Here is a 19,284-nt window from a genome sequence, read left to right as displayed (position 1 = left end):
GGCACCCATCGACATCATGCCAAGTCTGTGATCTGCCACTCCCAAGCAGCTTTGCGTTCAGGGCCAAATTTCAGATTCATACATTTGTGTAAAATGAGGGTTTCAAGACGTCATTCAATTCCAAATTAGTCTTTCAAGTCAGGGGTCGGATTCCAAGGCTGTAAAATGATGCTAGTAATGAATCATAGTCATGTGATCATGTTAGCTGTAGAAACATCCAAATAACCTGGAGACCAAAACACAGTTTGATAACGCTCTCCAGTATTTTCCTTTTTAAAAACGTGTTCTTTTTGTGTTGGTTGCCCTATTTGGCCCGGCCCCCTAATTTCCCCATTACAGTCATTTGGGGCGTCTTTGAAGATGCATCGATAATAGGATCTCTCTGCTTAATGTAAGCAAATAGCTTGGCAAATGACGGAGGGAGCGAAGGGAAGGAAGGAAGGCAGGCAGGTAGGCGTCCGTCTTCCTTCGCTCTCCAGCTAAGCCCCCCCTCCAACACTAAACTTCATTCATACAGGATTTTCTGCAATTTTTCTTTGTTTTCAGCAGACAATAGAAGACTTCTGTAGGTGCATTGGAGCGCCGAGGCATATAATTGAATTAATATGCTTGCACTATTTCAACACGGGGATTTCGTGACAAGGGCTCTTAGTCAGCACTAAGCTAAACTCATGTAAATAGGAAGAGTTTGCAAACTTGGACATGGGAATTGAGGACATCTCAGCAGGCAAAGCTTCCTCATTTCAAACCCCGAGCAACCCTAATTTCCGTCTAAACCAAGACCCTGACTTGTGAGCTTTTTTGAAAACGAACTGACCCCGACTTGAAAGTCGAATATGAACCCTCAATCTTTTCTTCAAAGTGTATCGTGAAACCCTAATCTTGGCCACACACCCCGATTTCAAACACGAACCCTGGTTGCAACGCTCAAAAGCCAACGCCTGTCCTCAAAGCCTAATTTGAACCATGTGGCCTTTTGGAAAGCAGACAAAGAATCACACAGTGGAAACGTTTAATGAATTCCTCCCAAGTCAAGTCATGACTTAAAAAAAAAGAAAATCCATCGTTCTTTGCCGACGCTGTCTGGAAACAGGGCCCCTGACACATCTTTGGGATTCCGGACCTTCACTCTCTCAAAATGACCCTTCAAGGTGAACTCTCGTGCCGTGAATACTAAATATGGCGGGATTAAACATTTCCTCTCTTCTGGCGACGATCTAATCAGTTGTCTGGCCACAGTAATCCCCGAGGTTCGCTATCTGGCCGACCACTGGCTCGCCTGGAACTATTCGAGCTATTACCGCCGTACTGCTTCCGCCGCCGTTTCCACCACTTTATACGTACTAGTTCTGACATTTCAAGCCGATAACAAATCCTCTTTCCCCATTGAAATGAATGGAAATGCCAATATTGCAGGCCCGCCCACAAAAAAAAAAAAAGATTACAAGTAGAAGCTACAATCTTGTACTTTAAAGATAGATCATGGAATGTCAAGAATTAAATTCGCATCAAAACTCTGGTATTGTGCTCTTTCCATTGTTCTTCGGCCACCAGGGGGCGTATTACAGCCCTTATCACACAGCACTTGGTTCCAGCAGAGGTTTGAAGTCTCAATCCTGGTTTGTAAAACGAATTTGAAACTGTAACACTGGAAGCTAGCAAACTTGAAGCGCTTACTGGCTTGGAAGTTGAAAAGTGAAGCGTGACCTCCACAGGAAGTCTAAACTTGTGCTGTTGACAACAAAAATGTCTCATTAAAAGCCTCGAATGCTTCGAGCATCCAATTTAGACTGTTTATTGCTATTTTGGTGGCAGTGCCAGTTTCATCTAAAGAGTAAATAAATAAATAAATCGATCATTGTAAAGACGAAGACATTACAAGCCATGTTGACGACGTGAGCAGATTGTCAAGAAAACAGATTTGACTGAAGTGCTTGGAAACGCCATAAAAAAAAACAACAAGCCTGTTTTGGCGTGAAATGGAATTTGAAAAAACCGCCGCCGCTCTGTTGTTTGGCTTTCATCGGGAATTAATCTCAATCAAACAGATGCTGTGATATGCTATCGTTGTCATTCCAACAGAGGAGTTATCAGTCTCCTGCTTTCTGATATTGCAACTTTAATTAAGTCTCTGGTGAATTCTGTGCGGAGAAGCCACGATGGAGTTCTCCGATCCAAACAGATGGCGCCACATTATTTATTGCGCAGTTTATGCCACAGGTACGAGCGGCGCGGCGCTGCACGGCGCTGCGCATCCCCCGCCGTTTGCCTCAAATGACAAGATTCGCCGAATCTCTCCGGCCCGGGCGGCTGCGCCTGTGTGCGCATGGAGCCAAACACCGCGGGGGAGGGAGCTTTGTTTTAATTAGATCCTAAAAATACATTATGGAATAAATCAAACATCGGACGCCTCGTCCCTGGGCGGACTATTTCAAGACGCGCGGGCGGCGGAGGATGAATGACTTGAATACGACGGGACGGGCAAGTAGGGTCCCGTTCGCTCGCTCGCTCGCTCGCTCGGCTCGCCGCCGCCCGGCTCGCTGCCCGCCATCCGCCCGCCCGCACCAGCCTGATTTGCCGATGGAATGACCTCACGCAGCGGACGGAAGATCGTCCCCGCGCGGATGCTTAGGTGTTCTTTATTTGCACATCATTTGATGATTTGCTGGCGCTTTTATGGCGGGAAGCCGCCATTAGGCAAAGCACGTCTCGGGAATGTTTCCGCAGATGAGGCGTGAATGTCGTCGCAGGCCGATTTGCGGAGCGTCATTATGCGACTAGTTTACCTCCAGATAACGGCAGCGGAATCTCTATTTCATGCTTTGCCTCTCTTATGCGATGGCATCATCTGACAAATGGAAGCTTCCATCTCAAGTCACAGGCAAAATCATCAAAACTCTGCAAAACTTTGAAGTGGCTGAACTGAGGCAAAAGGTAAACAATTCAAAGCGCCTCATTCACGTCGACCAACCGAGACTTCCATTTTCGACCTGCAGCTCGCTCAGTGACTACAAATATTGGCAAAAAAGGACAAACTTCTACTCTGCACTGTTACGATTATTGACTTGAAGTTGTGTCGCTCGGCGTAGCTAATCTCCAATTAAAACCACATTCCGCCGCTCATCCTTTTTTGACGGCGAATTACACAAGCCAATTGACGTGCTCGGATGGTGAAAACAATCGCAATGACTCTTACTTCTTTCCGCTCACTTTTGAGATTTTCCCGTCGCCGCTTTAGGCCGCTCCGGCTCAAAGTGAGATGAAGAAAAAAACAACTTTTCAAGTAAATACAACGCACAGAGCTCGCAGTCAGGCAAAGGCGGCCACGATCCGAAGAAAAATGTTTCTTTCGTTTGCACGCGAGAATTTTCCAATCCAACTCGTCGTGTTTGATCGACACCATTCGTCAAATCACTTTTGCTTTACTTTGAGAAGTGGAAAGTCACGTTCGGCCAAGACATTCTCTGACTGTGATCTCTCTCTTTGTAACATGACGCATATCCCATGACTAAACCACAATGGCTTCTCAGCATCATTTTGCAGCACCGCCATTACGTCTCAATTTCGGGCTTAACCGAGCGATTTTAATCAAGCCATAGCGAGCGGGCCTTTTGTTTGTTTGTTTGTTTGTTTGTATGGTGGCCACAAAACGAGGCGAGGCGAGCATCGGGGACGGGCAGATGGTTGGCCAGAAAGGGTGTTGATAATGTTTCTCAGCTGGGAAGCAAAACATTAGCTCAAGGTCAATGGCGTTGCTTAACGAGCGAGCGCCGGCCGATATGCGATATGTCGTTTGGCGAGGCCTTCCTTTCGCCGCGGGCTTCATCTGCTGGAAATGCCCATTTGATTTACAAAAAGGCTTGAAGCAGCCAATTGGCTGATTCACCTCAGAAGATGTCCACATACATTTCAATGGCTTTGACTAACCCTCGTAATCACAAATTGTTTAGGGTAACACGGAATGGAGGGAGGGAGCTGCTCTAATGAGCCGTGCAGAATGTGAATGTCCACCATTGTTTCCACTGTTTTGTTTCTTTTATCCATGTCGGCCCGGCCCTCATTTGTCTGTGAGCACGCGGCAGTCGCTAGGCGCTCTTTTTAATGACCTCATTTCCCCCAGCAGGATCAATAAAGCGCAATCATTTCACCTCCAATTAAAGTTGCCAAGTCACAAAGTGCCTCGCCTCCACTTTAACTCAGTGGTCTACATGCAGCTCCACAAAGTCGTTGGCAGTCACCTTGGAAGTGGCAAAATGAATTCTGGGCAAATCCAACATTAAGCTGACCCAATGTTTGGGAGAGGAGACCACGGCTTTTTTTTTTATTTGATTTTTTTTAATAAATTTCCTTCACTTTTGCCAGGGTCACCATTTTCTGTGATATATCAAATTTTAAAAGAGAGCGGTCATATATTTAACAATGAATAGCATCAAAACTTGATCTTCCTATACATCGCCTCCATAATTTTTTTTTTAACTGATATCCTGACAAAAGAATAACGTGTAAGAAAATACTCACCAATTTTCAATAACATTTGTCGTCCTCAGTCACCTCACCTGTGCGCTATTTGTGAATCTCTGAGTTTTGAGCAAGACACGCCCCCACTGCACTATGATTGGCTGTACACGCAAGAGCAATTGAAATGGAACAAAAGCTGACCTTGCAATAACTCAAAGCACAACAAGCCAACGGATTCAGTTGAAATTCATATTTTAATCCACATTTTTTTTGCTCGCTTCAGTTTTACATTGGCATAGTTGAAAAATGTATATCCAATATTAAGCAGAAGGAAAAAAAATCTCTCACACACACGCACACACACACACACACATTTACCCTAACCTCATAAAAAGCAAATTACTTACAGCGAATTGAAAAGTTTGTTTTTGTTGTTTTTCTTTTTTTTTTTTACAAAACGAGTTCTTTACGTCATGATGAAGAAGTAAGGTGAGCGTCGGTGGTCCTTTTTTTTGTACAGTGATAGCTGACGTTTGATTCAGCAACGCTTTTGCAGCAAACTCAAAGGCCATAACGGTGATCCTTTTGTCCATTTTGGGTGGTGTCACAGAAGAAGGAACTTTTGGAGTAACAAGTAGAATATCTGGATTATATGCTAAGTGTCGATCAAAGTGACAAATACATACATTTTCTCTTTTTTCTGCCCTCCATTACAATCCCTGTTTGAAGAATACAAAGGAGTATGAGGAGCACGCTGAAAAGGATTTTTTTTTTAAATTTTTGCAAGTCATTAGTTCAGTGACTGAAGGTTAAAGTTCCCATTTGGACCTCAACAGAACAGTCCAAAACAGTATGATGTATGATGACTAGCAGGATTTTTCTCACAAGATGACATTCTTCCTCAAATAGTCACAAATCATTTTTCCCTATGAATATGGTCTCATAACTGAAATAATACAACCTTTTTTTTCTTTGAAAGATGTCAAATGTTGTCATCGAATTAACGCCTTGATTCCCATTCCATTTTCTTTGCCAGTGGCCCCTCAGCCTCCTTTATAGAAGAAACCAGCCATCTACAACATGTTGGAAAATGCTATGAAACTCAAGTTAGAACGATTGACTTTTCATTAGTAAAATTCAATACTTACATAGTATTTACATACCTTCTGGCCCAGCGAAAAAAATCTTACGGAACAGTACCGTCCGTCGCTATCCAAGGAAAAGCTCGTATCGTCAAATGAGCCGCTAAACAAAGAACATTGCTTGCCGTTTGATGGATTTCGATTGTAACACGGTGGTCCTTATCCCATCTAAACAACTATTCAAGCTCTTCAAGTACCACCATCGTGACCAATATTCAAATATTATAGCGGAGCCACCGATGGCAGGACTTAACCATAAATTGTACAAATATGACTTGAATAAAGATTCAAATTGAAATAGAACTAGGCCATGATTCGGGAGCCACGGAATACTTATTTAACGTGCTTTTCGTTGAACAGCACCCATACGCCATAAACAAATGCGCCAAAGAATCAACAATATTCTTCACCAATATTCACATTCTAGCAAAAGTATTTAACAGCAATATGCACATGTTGAGTGTCCCCCACCCTACTTGGGGCTTTCACATTGGTGGGGGTGGACCAAACGCTTTTTTCCTCTCTGATCCCAATACGAATCCTGAGACAAGAACCAGGTGGCGTCCTCACAAATTTGTGCTTTTTTAAATGCCGGCCCGGGGAAGGAAAAAAAAAAAAAAAAAAAAAGAAGAACAATAGGTACCAAGAGGAAGCGGCTTTAATCTATCGAAGATTGTGCTTCTACGTTTTGCCTTTCAGGGTCAACTTTGGGATCTTGCTTTGCGGTATTGTGGAGGAGAAAGGAGAAAAAAAAAAAAGAAGAATCCTCCCCGAATGCTAACAAACCTGTTGAACGAAGAAACAGCTTTGAGTGGCGCTGATATCGCCGGAACAAGACGTACATTAAAAAAAAAAAATTGTCTGTGAATGACAAATGAAGAAAAAGGAGGACGTGACACGGAGGCAGCTTCTATTTGCATGTCTGTTGTCCAAAAAGAAAGAAAAGCCTAAATGAAGTACTCCTTCTTCTCCTCGTGGTGCATGTGGTTTCCTTCGGCGTTGATGATGGCAGTGTCGGCGTCGGGCGCATCCTCGGACCCTTTGGCCTCGTGCGTTAGATACGTGCCTGGGTGGGTGGGCAGAAAAAACACTCCGGCTCACTGTGACGCCGCTACGGAAGCTAGCTAAGCACCTGCACTTTACATGGCTGAACTACACAGGGCTTTTCTCAGATGCAAAAAAAGAAAGAAATATCATAGCGCAAGGCAAATTTTGCCCTAGCGGGCGCCCGCCATCTTACCTTTATGTCTGGCCAGGTAGCGGCCCAGGACGATGATCAAGCACAAGGTGATGAAAACCACCACGGCCACCACCCCGCCGATCAGGGCGTGGTCGGGCCCGTGCTGCCCGATGGCATTGGGGTCTGAGACATGGAGCAAAGACATTGGTTCTTGTCATTCAGGCAAGTACGGACGGACGGACAAGCGGCTGAAAAGCCACATTTCGGTACATGCACCTCGATCAGAGCAACAATCCGCTTGCCAAATAGTGAGCCTTCCCTTTTGATGATGTGCTTGAGAGCAAACGAAAGCATTTGCATGGGCAAAGTGGAACATTCCAACTGTTTCAACATCATATCAAAATGACCGACGTACACCACCGAGACCTCCGATCGCTTCGCTTTACTGTACTTTCAACGTGCTCCTCGGCCGGCTACTAGTTGATAAAAGCAGCGCGCAAATAACACTATTTTCTACCTCTGTTAGCTCATCCATCATCGGCCGCGCGCTCCGTGTCATGTTGGCCCAGGCGGAATGAGATTGCCTGATGCGGCAATGTCGTTGGGGAAACGCAAAAAGCTTTTCGCAGGACGAGAAAAGTCAAACAATTATTGCCATTCCTGGTTTGTTGATTCTCATACCGAGTCGCAAAAGAAAACAGTCAAGAAATATTTGATCAGAAACAACTGCCATTTTTGTCACATTTGTTTTCGATTTCTACGTGAACGGAATGTAAAAAAGAAAGATGATTTGTGGCTGCCACTTTGGAAGACTTAATTGGCACAGCTCTAAAAAGTCTGTTCCTCTTCTGAACAGTAGGGGGGGCCGTGTGCCCCCCCCCCCCTTTCTGGCTGCCGGCGCTGCAGACGTGAGACGCGGCGGCCATCGCTCAAGTGTACTTAAGCGCGCCGCATCTGCTGCGGTCTCGCCGACATCTCCGAGTAATTACGACACGCCGCGTTGCCTCGCTTGGCTTAATAAAGCATATTAGGGCGCATAATGGGCGGCGGTGATGAATCGGGGCGCGCCCGTGACATTTATTGGGTGCCGCCGATGAGTCTTCGGGGCCGAGGCCATCTGAGGAGTCAGCCGGACGTGATGGGAACAAAGCTGAATTGTCCCGCAAGATTGAGTCGAGCTCGGCGCATTTGGATGGAGAGGAGGCGTCGTAGCGCCGCCCCCGACCATTTCTGCGCCGTGGCTTTCAAAAAGCAGCAGCGAGGCGAGGCCAGGCCAGGCCAAGCGAGGCGAGGCGAGCAAGACTCACTCGGTCGAGGTGGCTTTTAAAATTCAGTACACAGTCAATACTCACAGCCGAGATTTCTCACTTGATTTGAGGCTGTCAATGACATTGAGTCAAGTGAAGCATTGCAGACTTGTGTCTGGCATCCTGAGAGTCAAATTCATTTTCTAGACAGGACGTACTTTTACCTCTGCCTATAAACAGATGTAGGCAAAGCTTTTGAAATCCCGGCATGTTCTCACCGTATACCAAGAGTTTATACTCGGCGCTGCTGGTGCCCAGCTGGTTGCTGGCCTCGCAGCGGTACGTGCCGTTGTCGGTTTTGTTCAACGTGGTGATGGTGAGCTCTCGGCCCTCCACGATCATGCGCTCCACGTCGGGCAGGTCGCCGCCGTCTTTGGACCACACCACCGATTCTGGTCTGGATCGGGCCAACGCAACAGAGAGCCCATGTTATGGAATAGCGGATGGTTGTTTTTTTTTTTTTTTTTCTTTCAATAGTTTGTCTGCTCCTGCGAGTTCTACTCAAGCGAGGCAACTCACTTTGTCACCCGAGCGAATCATCTAATTCAAAGCAATCAATTGTGGAGTCACGTGACAGCTCTGCTATTGGCTATCAGGTGTGACCCACCTGGGGTTTCCTCTGGAAACACACTCCAGCTTCAAGTACTGGCCCTCCTGCGGGATGATCAGCGAATGCGTGATCTCCAGATGGGGAGCATCTGCAAACAAAAGCAGTCAGTTGGCTCTCCAGGTATGGGGCGGCTCGTATTCCCCCGCCCGTCTTCTGCTACTAATCCCTTACCTGCATGCTAATCCTCACTAATCCCGCCGGAAAGCAAAAGTAAACCCGCAGACGCCGGTGTAATCTGGATTCTCGTATTTTCTTCTCAATGCTAATCCGTCTGCGTGCGTGCGTGCGTGCGTGGGCTGCTGCGCGCGGCACTCACAGTAGACCTCCAGGACTTCGGTGGTCACGTAAGGGTTGGCCAGAGAGACGTGCTCCACCATGCAGGTGTAGGCCACCAGGTCGTCGCCTCGCTCCACCTGGAAGTGCAGGCTGCTCCTCACCGTCAAGGACTTGCCCGAGGCCGTCACCTCGGTGGTGCCTGCGGGCGGGTCATTTTCATCAAATGAAATTGGACAAAGGAAACACACGCAACGGAGCCAGTCTGCTGCCGACCGGACCCGAGTCGCTGTGCCGTCACAAACATAATGCTTTCCAAGTTGTCTTTTTTTTCATTTATATTCATTTTTTTCCAAATGTATTCATTAATTGATTCATGTATTTATTTATATTCCACGCTGCAAACAGCAAGGCGACATGACTTAAAAGTCATAAAAGTGAGAGTCAGAGCACGAAATAAATGCGACGTGTTGTTGCTATTATGCCTGCCGTAAGCCAAGCAAGGAGGGCCAATTTGAGTGACAGCACAACATCACGCTCCTAGCGTAAAAAAGCACGCCTACAAAAGATTCCCATCCCGGAGCGTTGACTGACGTCTCTGGCACACTTTGACATGGAAATGAAGTTTTTAAGTCGAGCCCTCCAGTCGCCGCCTTTGTTCTGCGGGTGGCTTTGACGACGAGGCGCCTTTGCCCAAGCGGCCTGACAACGGCCTGACAACAGACACGAACCAGACTTTTTTTTTTTTTTCTTCTTCCTACTCCGGTGACTCAAGGAACAAGCTGTGATGTCAGCAAGGATGCACCAAAAGGGGGCAATGAGCAGATAGAGCTTGGCAGACATAACCAGCCACTCGCAGAATACGGTGTTGACTCGCCGCCACGGGCGTGTTCCACACCTCAACTTTTGGCGAGAAGCTCAAGGAAACGTGCACGCAGGCACGCAGGCACGCAGGCACGCAGGCACGCAGGCACTCAGGCACTCAGGCACTCAGGCACGTCATCTCCACCAAGACGGACGGCTCCCGCTTCGAGCATCTACGTGCGCGCCATCTCAACGCGGCCAGTCTTTCACATCCTCGCCGCGCCGCCATCAATCACGCCACGCCGACCAAGCAGCCAAACAGACAGACGGACGGACGGAAGGAAGCACCAGGAAAAGGCTTTCAAGTGGGAAAACTTCAATAAAGAGCAAGTGTCACCCGGCCCGCCGCATCCATCGGGCCGGGCGGGTGACATTAAAGAGCCCCGCCTGTCAAAAGCAGGCAAGAAAAACATGGAAGATTTGGCTCCTTCTTTTGGGTCTTTGCCATAAAAGCCGGAACGGAGCGATCACTGCGCCATCTGCTGCTCTCGCATCTTTTGCTCAGCCTTCTTTTCACATAACGAGGCGTGACAAATATTCTTTCCGTGTTCTCGTTTGAACCTAAACAACGTCGACAGCAGAGCGGAAACACAATTGAGCAGAAGTCGAAGAAAAATCTGAGAGTCACTTGATTTGGTCCCTAATGTTTTAAGTGCACTAGCAAAGCTATTGTCCATCATGGCTTTTCTTGGAGGTGTTCCAATACCTTTGCTCATTGACACTTTTAAATCTAGCCGTATGACGCTGCTCCACACGTGACCCACCTTGGACCTCCTTGTCGTTGCGGAACCAGCGGAGGCGGGCCGCCGGCTTGCTTCCCGTCGTGGTGCACGTCAGGCCGATGCTCTCGCCTTCCAGGGCCGGGCTGGTGAAGCCCGTGATCTTGGGCCGCTCCGGCACACCTGGGACACAGCGCGCCACACCGACCGTGACGGACGACACGTGGTAGAAGCTGGCTCGGTCCCTTCGTAACTGACCTAAGACGGTGAGAAAGGCCTTGGTGGTCTTGACGGGCATGGTGAAGAGCGAGCACGTGTACTGGCCCTCGTCGGCCAGGCTGACGTCGTTGATGCGGATGGTCAGCTCCTGCCACGACGCTCGCACCAGCTCGATCCGGTTGTCCCGAAGAGCTGCTCGAAAAAAGCCATCCCGTCTGAGATTACAATATTCCTTGACGTAAACACGTTGCATTGATTTTGGACTCACGGGAAGACTTTTAGCAGAAACTTCATATGCACGCAGCCACTTCAACTATACAGTTACATAAAACAAACATTCAGCCAGCGAACACCGGAAGCGAAGCGTATGACTCCGCCAGCTGGCCGGGCGAGGGAATCCCGCTACCGGGCTCGGCACCGGAGATCCGTCACAATCAGAGGCAAATGTCAGCGTGCGTGACAAGGATTGTTTTAGCGCGCTCTTGAGGAAATCGATGTGATGAAAAGGTTCATTTCCCACCGGAGGGACACGTAAATGTGCCACGATGACCTTGTACATGTGCTGCAGCTCAAACGCGCCACAAAATTGTGTGAAGGCCGATGACTAAAACAGACAGCGGGGCGGGGCGGTACTAGTCACTCCCCTAAGGACATTGAAAAGCAAAGACGCTGTGACAAAAAAAATAATAAATAAATATATATATATATATATATATATATATATATATATATTTATTTTTTTCCTTGGTTCTACTTCGCACTTATCAATTTCCTAGCTGTCTCCTTTTTCTACTTTACTGCTTTGTCACATTTCGTGGGGAAAGCACTTTCCCAGTTAATTTATTGCTTTGAATTCTTTGGTGTTTGTTTCTATTACGCCGGTTTGCGTAATATCGGACCAGACAGGCCACGAGCGGAACAATGGCGGCGACATCCAGCTTGAAAGCAAACGGGGAAATTACAACGTCTCATTTTTGGAACCCTGGCTTGAAACACAAAGAGAAAACCAAAAAATGAGTTTCAACCAAGAGCGGCCATGCGGCGCCTGGAAACGTTACAAGAAATAACCGTTTCTTTTGGCAAAGTGACACACTTGGAGCGTTTCTTTCACAAACCCACACAGGAAAAGTGTCAATAGAAAATGTTTGCAAAGGGGCAGGCGCATTTAAATGCGCGTATATCTTTACACAACGCTGATTGAACTTGATCTTTTAATATATAATCGTATCATCGTGAAACATTTGGCAAGATGTATTTATGAGATGAAACACCTTGTATTCACAGCAATCCATCTGCCCGCCCGGCAGAGTTAATTCTCCGACACGCGACTGAGAAGAAAACGGCTCACGTTTAATACGAGTACTTTATGTGCTGCCACTCGCGCAAATTCACCCTGACACGCTGCAAAGCGCATTTAGTCTGCCGTACAAAGTCCATCAAATACTTGATGACAGAGAAAGATTTTTCTCCAATTCTCCTAATCCAATTGATTAGCCAATCAAAGGCTGTCGATAGCATTCCCAACAACAACGGCGACCGAATGTTGGGGCGCGCACGTTAACGCTTTCATTTACTACAAGGCGGCCGCCATCCATTTGGCTCGCTGACCTTTGGCGATCCGGCGCCAATGTCCCTCCCTCCCTCCCTCCCTCCCTCCCTCCCTCCCTCCCTCCCTCCCTCCCTCAGCACACGTGGCAAATGAACATCCAGCGGGTGTGACGTGGCTTTAAATTTCTCAAGACAGACGCATCTGCTTTTATCCTTTTGTCCCTTCTTTCATCACATCAAATAGGCTTTGGGCTTTTTTCATCCTCATTTGTCAGAGCTGAATTCAAATGGAACAAATTATCCAAAGGCCAAAGATCAGATTTTGTCTTCAGCTCTCCCCAGCAGTCACTTAATAATACGCATAACTTTTAAGTCATTATTAAAAAAAAAAAAAAAAAGAAGAAAAACACCAATATAGCCGTTGAAAGGTCATTTGAATCTTTTCTGGCCCCAGAATACTTTGCTTCAGGCTACTTGGGAATTTTTTCTTTTGTGTTGTTATTTAAAGACAAAGCAGCAGATGTTTTATCATCGTCATCATCATCAACTACTCCTGTGAAACCTGCAAAAGTGTCTAGGCAAAAGTTGAAAAATCTCAAATGAGTACGCACGTCCTCACCTTTCTTGTCACCGAAGAAGAGCGTCTGCTGCGCGGGGTTGGACCACTGGAGGGAGGTGTTATCGTTGAAGTCCACCCGGCAGGTCATGTTGGCGGCCGAGCCCTCCAACGCTGTCACGTTCTGAGTGATGGGGAACTGACCTTGGCCACCTGTGGAAATGATCACAACATCCTTCAACTGAGCTAGCTGGCAAATTGAAAAGATGACTCTCTGACGCTCGCTGCTCTCACGGTGCGCTTACGTCACCCTGAAATGCGGCTCTCCCGTCGCAAGGTGACATTCAGGCGGCCGCTCGACCGCGTCGGCCCGGGGAGCGCTCGCCCGCCTCATTAGTCCGGTGAGCGCCGGAGGCCCCCCCCCCCATCACGCCTCCCAGGACACCCAAAGATCGGCGGACCTTCCTTGACCTCGACCGTCCCGATGGACGTCGCTCGTCAGCTCAGGGACACGTCGGGGCCGACTAAAAATAGCAATGAGAGCTTCGTCCCGGCAGGTATTTTTGCTCATTAAAGCATCCGGCCACCATTCAGTCCCATTGAACCCATTCGGCCGCGTTTGATTCTCTCTGCATGGATTCAGACGTGACATTTTTTTTTCAAGACATGGCGTCTTTCGTGACAAAAGACGCCAAGGTCACCTGGCCGATGACACACTCAACAAAGAGTGCGCTCGCCAGAGACGATGCATCGCCCCCAAACCGGAATTCATATGGGCGCCCGAGGCTAATCGGTGTCAAGAGCGTGTGAGCCAGCCAGCCAGCCAGCCAGCCAGCGAGCAGTGGAGTGTCTTTGGGGTATTGTGCGCGTTGAAAGGATGCCGCTCGTTGACAGCTTGCAACTCTCGCAGGTGACGGCGAGCACGCCAAAACCGAGACGCTTCATCATGTTTCTTTTTTCTCCTTTAGCCAATGAAAAGCTCACCTGTTTGCATGCTCATTCTGTAACCTCAATCATCTCCCTTTGAACGATGAGTTTGAGTTTTGAGGGAGGGTCAAGTTCAACTCTTAAGACAGAAAGTGGAAAGCGCCGATGTCAGCCCGAGCGGCGGCGTGATCACGGGCCACCGCGTCAGCACGTGTCGGATTAGTCCACGCCGCCACCGCCGCCACCGCCGCTAACTTTCCAACACAATCAAATGCGGCGGCTCGTGAATGAAATATTTGGCTCGGCAGATGGGAGGGAGGGAGGGAAGGCTGAGCTCGGCTGCGGCGTTGTGTAAACACAAATATTTGACGAGAGGAAACGGCGGCAACAGATGCACTCCGGCCGTGCTGCAGGTGCAAAGCGATGATTAGCAGCTACCAGAGTTTTACTCTGACAAAAAAACATATTCAAAACAAATCCTTATTGGACTTTTGATGTCACCTACTTGGGGCGACTTGTGGAAACATAAAAAATCATGTCCTGAATTTCCAAAAGTATTTGGGTTGGCTCAATCTAATGTATTGTGGTTAATGAAACCAACTCAATGGACTCGACCTGAATAAAAGGAATTTATGATCAAATTGATGCGCACTGCGGTGGCCCTTTGAAAGTGCTCTACAATGCTAAAGTTCAGCCAATATGTTTCATGGCCAAGGAATCGGGACTTGACGCTGCTCCAGGGCTCAACAAAAACAAAGCAAAAAAAGGCTTCCCTACTGTCCTCCGTGACCCAACATCAAGTATCACACATGACAAGCAAGCCCTTCGGCCACTTATCCAAAAGTCCAGCCTTGACTCCAAATGTGAGCCTTGCAAGATGATACTGGGGCTTTATTGATTTTCTTTCTGAGCTACGTGGAGAATATCCATACGAGGAGGACGGTGGCGTTCTCCGTTCATCCGGGCTGATGAATGGAAAAAAACGGGACCTTTTTGCAGGGGCACCACCAAAAGGAGGGAAGAGGGTCTTCTAAGATGTGCTAGATGGCTACGGAACATATAGAATGGTTGCCAATGTTGACAAAAACAAAAAGATTTCCATCTTTGCGCCTTGAACATCCACCCGTGGGAATGTAGGGAATTAATCACCGCTAATGCTGTGTCGTGACGAAATTGTAATTAATTGGCCGAGTCTAAACGGCGTGGCCCATTTGCCGGCATGTTGGGGGAACAGAGGCCGGGAGGGAGGGAGGGAGGGAAGTTCCACACGTACGCTGTATAAATATTCCATTTAATTAAAAAGTGCAGAGGGCCCCTGGTGGCGCGCGGCAAGAACAAGGAATAACAGTTTGCCGTCTCCCCCGTGACTTCCCGCCACGCGAGGCTGCTCGCTCCTCTGACAACAAGATTTTCTTCTTCTTCCAATCACGCCATTCAGCGAGCGCTATAGAAGTTCACCGCCGACGCCGAGTGTCATTCTCCTTCGCCTGAAAACTAGCTTGTGTTGATCTATAGCTCTCTCAAATCACAACAAGGCGAGCTTTACCGTCGACACTTAATATAACTGTGCCGAGTTCCCTAAAGTTCATCTCCCGCGAGAGCACGAAAGCGCCGTGATGAATCGACTGGAATGTTTTTGGCTCGCGTCGGTGGGAATTTGCATCACCTCGACAGATACATCGTGTAAAAAGGCGCACCTCAAGGTTGCGTGCCAAGAGCACTTTCATTCTCCTCGTGCAATTTGGACTCGGTCGTGCTAAATATTTGTTTGGTGGCCGGCCGCTCATTTGTGGTATCAATAAATCAGACAGCCGGCCAACAAATTGGCAACAAAATGTGCTCTTCATCAAAGTGGTGTGGAGCTGGCATCAATGGAGCCGTTCGGGTGACCTTTTGCTCCGCCGGCAATTTTACAATGCACCGCAGGCACTCGCGCCTCTTGGTGAGCCTGGGCTCAAGATGAAAGATGGCCGCATTTCGCTGTGGGGGCACCGAGAGCCTGGCAAATGTCGCCTCCCCGAGACCAGCTCCATCCGTAACAACCCAAAAACGTGGGCCTGCCTCTAAAAGGCCACAAGAACACAACTTGTTTCTTAACGCTAAAAAGTACCCACAACATTTGTCGGCAAATACGTATTTCCGTATTTGATCAAAGCCATACAGCGCCGTTTTTTTGTGGGATAAAAATCTTGGATTGTTTGCAATCTGGATGCCCTCCTTTTCAGACTAGCGAGTCTTATTCTAACACGAGCGCACTCGCGACGGCAATTCGGTCGAAGGAATCCGAATCTTATGAATGCGTTCAATCAGGTTGACTTCTAATAAGCATCCCGGCTGTTATTCTCACTTAACCTTCACTCCGATACGTGTCACGAGCTTTTCATCATTTCTACGGCTGCAAATAAAGGTGTTCTTGCACTTCCAATGAAATCTATTCCTCCTCCAGCGGCCTCGGCGGCGAGACTTGAAAGCAATTTCAAACAGCTAACAGCTTCCCGTGTTTAAACAGCACCGCGCCTCGGTTATCGTTGGCGCCGCAGCTCGGCAAAATAGCAATTGAGCTGTTCTAATGCCCTTTGCAATTAAATGTAACAAAGGAGAGGAGGGATGAGAGATGGGGGATGGAAATACGCTTTTGAAAGTCAGCTGACTAGGAATGATTCTGAATCCAGAAGGTACGTACGATACTTGACCTCTAAAGTGTGTCGGATGGAGAGTTCTGTGAGCGTTTGTTCATTTTTAAACAGTAGGAGGCCCACCAAGAAGTAGTGGCAGGTTCAATTACCTTAAAAAAAAAAACTCAACTGGAGGGCAAATGGTCGGACCGGCTGAATTTTATTCCATTTTAGTATTTGCAAAAGAGGCCACGATTTCTTTAACTCGTTTAGCAAGTGCAGCCTATAGAGCTGTCGTCAAGATCCCGTGGCGTGCACGCACACACGCACGCACGCATGCCCCTCCCCTCCCCCCAATGCATCAAAATGTGAAGCAATTATGCAAAGAGCGTGTTAAAAGCGACTACATTCATCATGAGGATCATGTGCCAATATGACACCTTCATTAACTGCAAAGTGTTGGTAATGGCAAAGCTCCATAGAAGCAGATAAGACATGCGTGAATTTTTTGGGACTTTCCTTGAAGGCAACGCAACAACTCCACCCGCCGTGTCACCTTCACTGACCTTCGGTGCGGTGCCAGGCCAGGCCAAAAGAGGAATAACAGCATATTACAGCTAAATTGTCGCAATAACGAGAGAAAGGTCATATTTGTCGGCGCCGCCGGTCATCGCTCACGTTGACAGGAAAGTTGTTAAGGCCAACACTCGGGCAATAAAGTCTCGCCGCTAAGCTATTGCTCTCCTTGATTGGAAAGATTTAAGAAGTCTTTAAGGACATTAGCTAATTAGCACTAAATCTGGCTCTGATCCATTAGCGGGAGCTAATCGCTAAATTACCTGTCCAGAGTGAGGCATGTCTGCAAAGTTGCCCTTCGCAATCTAGCGAACGACGGGACGGGCCTTTCCGACGTCCCGCTGATCCGGTTAGGGAAAATCCATTTGCTTTGGTGGTTGGTGCCAGGCCAGGCCAGGGCGAAGGTGGCTTTTGGCCACGTAACAAACGGACTCCACCTCTCTTCTTGTCTCGGCATCAATTCTGATCTGGAGTGCGAGTTTTGTTTTGACCTGCTTTTGGTGGATTTACGCTCGTCAAGTTTGGGTTTTTTTTTGCCTTCTGGATTTATGGTGGTCTACTTTTCACTTTTGGAGGATTTCCAACCTGTGCAATTTTCAGAGGGCCTTATTTTAACTGACTCTTGTAGACTTATTTTAACATATGCAACATTACCGTATTATTATGATGTTTTATTTTTTTTCAAAGGTCTAGTTGTGTGACAGTTTGCACAAGGTTATTTTTGGGCGGCATCCACGCGTTATCTGCGAAGGCTTTCATCAGTCGGATCCACCTACGTGCTTTGCAGTCAGTGCAAATGTTTAATGAGTTCATTAAAATGTTAAAGAGCCCATTAAAAAGAAAACAATGCAATGAGCCGCGCTCTCCGTCAAAGTGGACATTTTTGTTTTTGGAGGCTGCAAACTGAGTAAGTCCTCGCCTGTGATTTGACGCAGCGGGGAGACAAAAGGGTCGGTCGGGCTGGCTGGCTGGCTGGCAATAAATATCTTGGAGGGGGGGAGGCTTACTTCTCATCATTGTCTTTTGTGCAGCAGGAAGTCAAGTGAAGAGAAAAAAAAAAAAAAAAAAAAAGACAATATATCCACATCGGAAAGTGGGTCAGGAAAACACTATTGTCTCCCGATTGTGAACTATATTACACAATTGGCTGGAAAGAAAGATGAAACGAAAAAAACAAAAACAGTGACAACACAGTTTTCATGCGCCGACTTTCATATACAAAAAGACTGACAAAAAGTGTTTTTGCCACAGCTTTCTTTTTTAGAGCTGTTAGCAGGGAAAGGGTCATCCCATCACCACACATTGAGGAAAAGAATCGTGGAAAGGCGGCACATTACCAGTGAAAATGACACCTTGAACAAGCCCGAGCGAGCCTGTCTTGCGGAACAATAACAGTCAAGTCGAGAGAAAACAAACGCTTTGCCACCACGTGCGCGACATCAATCATGTAGCAAGAAAATGGAGGCAATAACTCACCTCTGGCTTTGCTTTTTGTCCCTTCCACTGATAGCGTGAGGGGAGGCAAAGGGAGGGGAGAAAACAGCAGGTTAGACATCGGCCGGGAGGAAACATGTGGATTTCATAGAGCGCGCGGCTAGGCTAGGCTAGGCTAGCCTCGCAAGCGTTAACAAATGAGCAAAGGATCCTCCAGATAATTGCGCAAATCCGCTCTCAAGCAGCATATCAGACACACGCATTTCGGCCCGTCAGCCAAGTTGCGTTTTTCCTTACGTACGCTGCACGCTCTTGAATCAAGCCGCTTGTTTCCACGGCAACAACAAGTCTTAGTTTCACTTTCTCCTTACATCGTTTCATCAGGTGACCATTTTGTCACACACGCCAGCCAGCCGGCCAGAGGCACGTTTGGGAAATAAACAAGCTGACATCAGTGAAAATATTTTCGCAAAAATACAATCAAAAATTTCCAAGTCAGAATACTATGGAAAATCGGACACTTCTTTTGAAACGTCGATCATAAAGTGTGAGGCCCCACCAATTAAGAGCTGGAAAAAAGAGAGGGGTGGAAATAAAATGCTGAGAACAGAGTTCCGCGAGGCCCAATTTGGAAGACGGCTGCCAAGACGGCAAAGAGTCGATAACGTCCGATTTGATGATTTTCATCGGCCTCGCTCCTTTGGCTTTCAGACGCTTGGGCTCGCCGTACGACTTCCCTAACCACGTCCAGACCTTTTTATTTCACGCCATCACGCTGGAAAGGACCACTTCCTCTTTGCTGATATGTGAGAAGCGCGCACCCATCCATCATCACGCCGGTGACACGTTTGCAGAG

General features: G+C 47.5%; 1 protein-coding gene across 2 annotated transcripts; it reads right to left on the bottom strand.

The window, feature by feature from the left end:
- Positions 1-4,722: 4,722 nt before the first annotated feature.
- Positions 4,723-18,877, bottom strand: cadm2b (cell adhesion molecule 2b). 2 transcript variants are annotated; one of them, XM_085916100.1, is made up of 10 exons: positions 18,730-18,877; positions 18,471-18,497; positions 12,940-13,089; positions 10,812-10,964; positions 10,599-10,736; positions 9,014-9,172; positions 8,695-8,785; positions 8,306-8,484; positions 6,841-6,963; positions 4,723-6,666 (listed from the first exon to the last, which is right to left on the bottom strand). In XM_085916100.1, the coding sequence occupies exons 3-10, from the start codon at positions 13,025-13,027 to the stop codon at positions 6,548-6,550; spliced, it is 1,050 nt and encodes a 349-aa protein (XP_085772226.1). In that variant the 5' UTR covers positions 13,028-13,089; positions 18,471-18,497; positions 18,730-18,877; the 3' UTR covers positions 4,723-6,547. The 2 variants fall into 2 exon arrangements, with proteins under 2 accessions (XP_085772226.1, XP_085772225.1); XM_085916099.1 differs by having other exon boundaries at positions 18,471-18,822.
- Positions 18,878-19,284: the final 407 nt, after the last annotated feature.

Source organism: Syngnathus leptorhynchus, chromosome 7, assembly GCF_054491065.1.
Source record: "Syngnathus leptorhynchus isolate UIUO chromosome 7, UIUO_Slep, whole genome shotgun sequence".
Taxonomy (NCBI): domain Eukaryota; kingdom Metazoa; phylum Chordata; class Actinopteri; order Syngnathiformes; family Syngnathidae; genus Syngnathus; species Syngnathus leptorhynchus.
This window is presented reverse-complemented; position numbering and strand designations above follow the sequence as displayed.

Excerpts from the sequence above, each read along its gene's own strand:
- cadm2b (XM_085916099.1), bottom strand. The coding sequence starts at position 18,549 with ATGTCTAACCTGCTGTTTTCTCCCCTCCCTTTGCCTCCCCTCACGCTA. Across the intron at positions 8,786-9,013 it reads CGAAGTCCTGGAGGTCTACT|ATGCTCCCCATCTGGAGATC; the intron begins GTGAGTGCCGCG and ends TTTTGTTTGCAG. Across the intron at positions 6,667-6,840 it reads CTACCTGGCCAGACATAAAG|GCACGTATCTAACGCACGAG; the intron begins GTAAGATGGCGG and ends CCACCCACCCAG.